This window comes from Austrofundulus limnaeus, unplaced genomic scaffold (assembly GCF_001266775.1).
Source record: "Austrofundulus limnaeus strain Quisiro unplaced genomic scaffold, Austrofundulus_limnaeus-1.0 Scaffold49, whole genome shotgun sequence".
Classification (NCBI taxonomy): Eukaryota; Metazoa; Chordata; class Actinopteri; order Cyprinodontiformes; family Rivulidae; genus Austrofundulus; species Austrofundulus limnaeus.
In genome coordinates this window covers 372,805-378,374 of record NW_013952451.1, presented here as the reverse complement: position 1 = coordinate 378,374, position 5,570 = coordinate 372,805, and the positions used below count along the sequence as shown (strand labels likewise).

Here is a 5,570-nt window from a genome sequence, read left to right as displayed (position 1 = left end):
TGGATCACGGAAGGCCGGAAGCGTAGAAGAAGAAAAAAAAACTGCTAGAGCAACCTGAAATCCTTCATTCATTCAGTTACCTTCTTACAGTTGTTGGTTTCTGGAAGTGACAACAGAAAATGCAACTTGAAAACAAGAACAGAAGTTAAATGTTTGTGCATTTTTGTTTGTAAATGAATACCACCTTTGGGTATTTTAGTCCTCGTGGGGAAATTAGTTTTGGACGGAGRGCTGACCTGGTAGCTTTCGACACAAAGAGCTGTACATAAAGGGACTATTAAAGCAGTTTTACACAATACAGACGTGATCCACCCTGCATGGTTCACATTTTCTAAAACAATTCTGTGTTGCACAGATGAACTTCAGACAAAACCTTGAGAAAGACGGAATCCACAAATCCCCCCAAACGTTCTGATAATGTGTTTTTCACTGGAGTTTAAATCTGAACCTTGAAAGAAGCCCMCACTCCTGGTTAATTTGGCAACATAAACTGAAATTTGATTTCAGTCCAGGCTTATAAACGTGATAGTCTGGTTTATGTTGTATGTCATGTGGCAATATACTTTTCCATCAAACAGCAACAGTACAGCAGGAATTGATTAGTTTGGTGCTTAGCTAAAGGTGTACAGCCTTTAAATGTGCAGCAARGAGCTTTTCATTTGACATAAACATCAGATCTGCCAGCTTGTACTCATTTTGACTTTTAAAATGTATTGATGTGCTTTCACTCTTTGGAGAAAAACAACTCTGTAGAAGTGTCATTGCAGTACAAAAGAGGCAGGATGCACAAATCAAGACGAGCTCTGGAAGGTTTTTACTCCCATAGTGACTTTAGTTGCATAGTTTCTTCAACAAGGAGGACTTTTTCACCTGTTTAAAAAATGGTAATTTATTTTGAAGTGTGAGAGAAATTAGGCTTGTAAAATTGAACTTAAATTAAAGCTYGCTTGTCAAGACTATAAAGTAGTAAATTTTTCAAATAATGAGGCCTGATATGAAGCAAAGAACACTGGGCAAAAAGAACAAGGTATTTTTAAGCTTTTTTATTATAGCTAAAGAGAGATTTGCATATAGGTGATTATTATTTCAATAAACTATGGCAGCTTGGAAGCATCGTATAAAGAAATGGTTTGTTTCAAGATGTTTGCACAGTGCTATATGTTCATTGTAAATATCCAATGAGAAGGAGAAACAAACCAGTTTGTATAACCTGGATGAGGTTTAAAGATGCTATAAAAGTTTGAGTTGTTTAAAGTTTTTCTCAGATTTGGCTGCCTCTCATAACCTTTACGTCAGGAAAGGCATAAAACGGGGGAGGGGGGCACAAAATAAATAAAAGTCCTCATTCCTTTCTGGACTGTGTTTTGAGTTTCCAGCCTTAATGAAAGTTCAGAATGTTTCAAGGACCACAAGCTTGTTGTCTCACCTGACCTCCACCTCAGACCCCCTCTCTAAAACTGGCTGCGGTCTAAAAACCTCCATCAGCAGCTTAATGTCAAGGGCAGATGCTTTCTGCTGCTTGACTGACGGCTCCTGCAGAGTTTTATCCACCAGGAGAAGCACACATCTTGTTTGGCTGACATAAATAATGTGTATGTGTAATATAAAATTCCCCAAAAACACTAATAAGAGACATATGTTGATCAGAAGTCACAGTTTGAAGTCTTGTGTGTCTGTTTTTGTACTGGTTGTGTTGTTAGTGTGATGAGGGGACTTTCCATTGCTGAATAACTTGAGTATTTCTGCCACATCTGTGTTATTATGAATGCATCAAATCCCTTTTTGTTCCAGGTGTGTCTAAACTACCGGACCACACCAGAAATGTTTAACTGCTAAATCCAAACAAACCTTTTTCTTTTAACTTCAGTRGGGATCTGTGGTTAAGACTTTAGATTTAATCCCTTCAGAACGAATTGTAGTTGTGTCTGAAATTGGGACTTGAGGATGAATGAAATGGATTTGCAAATTATTTCAACCTGATGTTTAAATTCAAATGAAGCACAGAAGTCCTCTTTAGTAAAATGCCTTTAACACTGCTTTTCAGTTTTCTTCAAACAWGCTAAGCTAACCATGAGTCAAATTTTGGGGCAGATGAGAAACTGACCGCTCCCCCCCCCTCCTGTCACTTTTCCAACACAGATCATGTTCAGAACGAAGAAAACTACGCCCAGGCTTTGGATAAATTTGGAAGCAACTTCATCAGCCGGGATAACCCTGATCTGGGAACAGCCTTTGTGAAGTTCTCCTCCCTCACCAAGGAGCTGTCCGCTCTTTTGAAGAACCTGGTGAGTCCGGCGTGTCGGCGAGTCCCAGTAAACTCAATCAGTTAGAGCTGCAGAGCCAGTCCTGCTGAGTGCTTCTGCCTCACTCTGACAGGAGGAGGAAAAATGTCTTGCTCTTCCTGTCTTCACCTGCACAAGTGCTCCAGGATTTGGGTTAAAGGTTGAGATTAGGATTATATGAATTGAAAGGTCAAGTGGGGTTGTAAACTGACTCASACTTCAGTCTGTGAGATTGAGACTACCTTTCAAGTCACTGATTGGTGGGCCTGATGGATAGAGCTTCATCAGAGCTAAACAACAAAAGAAATCTGAAGCTTCTATGTTTAACAGTTTTTGAGTTATAAGCATTTTTTGCATGTCCAGACAACCTCTCTTTGAAAGGAGCCCCCTTCTCAAATATGGGGTCTATCGTAAAACCATTGGCTGGCGCAGTGTAGGTCAGACTCATCTACAGCCCTGCCAAATTTCATGTTTATTGGTGCAGCTGTTTTTGTGCTACGGTTGACCAAAAATCTCCGGAGGGAAAAAAAACGGTACGAAAACAATATGACTCTCTTTTACACTTCGTGTGCGGGGGTCATAATGAATTAATTAAAAGCAGATTGGAGTGCAGCAAAATCAACTTTTCAGTAGAAGTCACTAGATAGATGTGGAAAAAGCTAAGAGTCTGGTTATTTAAAGACAAAGAATTGGTATTGTTGCCAGTATTTGTTATTATAAGATTTTACTTTGTCTGTGATAAATTTGCCCTAATAATAAATAGAAAGTCTCCATCTACATCAAACACTGGGGGGACAAATTTGTAAACAAATTAGTATAATTCTTGAACTGAAGTCAGGGGCCACACAAAATCAGTTCAGGGACCACAAATGGCCCCCGGGCCACACTCTGGACACCCCTGGTCTAAGCAGTTCATTGTGGAGATGATTTGCTTCAGTTCTGTCTGTTTAACTCTTCATTTCTAGCAGTTTTATTGAGTTTTTAGACTTCCATAGCTGCACCCCGAGGGCAAATGATTTGACAAATTAGTATCGATTACTAAGAGTGTGCCCTTGATGGTCCTATAGGAGCTATCAGCTGTAACACAGAATTTAACCAACAGATCCCTGCAACTTTTTTTCTGTTCATTCCCTCCCTGTGAATCGTTCTGTTTGAAAAAGCTAAATAAATAAATAAATAAATAAATAAATAATGACTGACTGTTTCCAAGACAAGCTGTTGGTGCACACCAGCAGGCGCCCATTGAAAGATTGATTTTGATGTTATCCATATGCAAGACAGGCTCTTAAGAAGTACATTAGTGCCCATTAGGAGCTGTTTACTTTCTTGACCGCGGCTGCTGTGTATCAGTGCGGACCTGGCTCACAACAACAGGGACTTAAATGCTTAGTCCTGTTTTAAATGAACTTGCTGATCCTTCCGGTTAGAGCTGCTGAGCAAATGTGAGGCATCAGGAASTGCAGGACGTATAAATTTTTTACAAATTCTTATATAAAGTTGGCAGAGGCTTGCTTTTTGGTTTTGTCTTTTATTTCTAGTTGGCAGGAGTGTGTTGAACTTCTGCACAAAGCAACAACTCTTTGCTGTTTTTTTAATATACGGTATATATAATAAAGTCAATCAAGTTAAAGTCAATTTATTGTCAAATTTGCTTAATGCGCAGGATATACACACAGGATTTAAATTACGTTACTATTAGGGGTGCTCCAAGAAATCCATTTACATCAGATTTGTGATTCTCATTTACAATGATTCAGAATCMATTTAAAATGTCCCAAAATCTATTAAAAAAATTAAAAAACAGAGTAAATCTAATGGCTGCCAGCTTCAGTTTTGTTACTACGTAAGACGTCCTGGTGTCTCCAAAAGCACCAAAGCACCAAAACAAATAGGAAACTACAAAAATGGAGGAAAGGGAGATTCAACCATCCCCGTCTTCATTGAAYATGGTTTTTACTGAATCCAAGTTTGAAATGAGCTTCACTGAATGTAATCAGTARGCTGAATCTAACCGAATCATGAGATGGTAAAAGATTCTCACCCCTAGTAACTATCAGACCCTGGTGCAATAAACATCAAAAGTAGAGAGTTAGTAAAACATTAAGCATAAAATAGAAATAAATTGCTAAACTAATTAGAAATAGAAATGTAACAGGAAGTTTGTGCATAAAGATTCCCTGTTTTAGCACCAGAATTAAAGTGACATATGCAGTTATGATAACAGTGTATGTACACAATGTATTTCTGATTTAGGCATAAAAGTGCAGTGTATGTCTGTATTGTATAAATGCAGTGGGTTAACATTAATGAGTTTGACTAGTGCAAATATAAACAGTAGTGCAAATTGAATGAACACATATAAGGTGATTTAATGCAGATTCAGTTCTTGGATAAGCCCAGTTTGTTGTTGTAGATTGTTTATTTAATGCTCTACACAAACCAAAGTTCAAGTGTTGAGAGGGTAGGAAGCAAGGGTAGGCAGAGCAGAGAGAGCTTCCTGACTGACAGATGGARGACGCTGTCCCTCAGTCTGCATTTATTTCTTAAATGGATCCATGATTAGTTGTAACATTAGACTTTATTTAATAAACATATACTTTAACTGTAAACTAAAGACTGTAAAAATACTGTAGGATGTTCATTTTTTTACATTTTTTAACTAAAAGTTTAAAAGTATTTTACACGGACGGGGCCATTTTATTTTCACGCAACGCATTCTGGGTAAATGATGACGTGGATAGGTCATCGGTGCAAGGCTGCTAGTGAGCTATATCCACCCTGAAGGTTAATCTTGGACAATATCTGACGATTGACTCTTTTAAATGAAACCAGAGAGCGTTGACAGAGAGGAGAAGGTAGAAATGGCTCAGCCTGTAACTGAAAATATAGATGGAGGACAACAGAGCTGCTTCATGGAAGAAGAACCTCAGCTTTGCCTGTTAGCTTTAGCATTAGCCCTGACGCCATCACCATATATATGTATTAGCTCAGCGCTATACATTCTCCTCGTCACTGAGGTCCTCCATCTACATGACAGAGAGGGGAACACAAAAATGACTCAGTCTGCAACTGAAAATATGGATGAAGGACCTCAGTTTAGCTTGTTAGTTTGTTGCGCTAGCGCCAAGCTAATACATATAAGGCAATATAGCATTGGCGCTAGCACGAAGGCTAACAAGCTAAGCTGAGGTTCTTCTTCCATGAAGCAGCTCTGTTGTCCTCCATCTATATTTTCAGTTACAGTCTGAGCCATTTCTACCTTCTCCTCTCTGTCAACGCTCTCTGGTT

General features: G+C 38.7%; 1 protein-coding gene across 2 annotated transcripts in view; it reads left to right on the top strand.

Annotated features, from left to right (window-relative positions):
• Positions 1–5,570, top strand: part of LOC106517470 (arf-GAP with SH3 domain, ANK repeat and PH domain-containing protein 1) — a gene marked incomplete at its 3' end in the record, with an annotated part of 60,024 nt that overhangs the window by 32,090 nt on the left and 22,364 nt on the right. For both annotated transcript variants that reach the window (XM_014008325.1, XM_014008326.1), the window contains 1 exon segment: positions 2,140–2,285. In XM_014008325.1, coding sequence (XP_013863779.1) covers positions 2,140–2,285 — 146 coding nt within the window.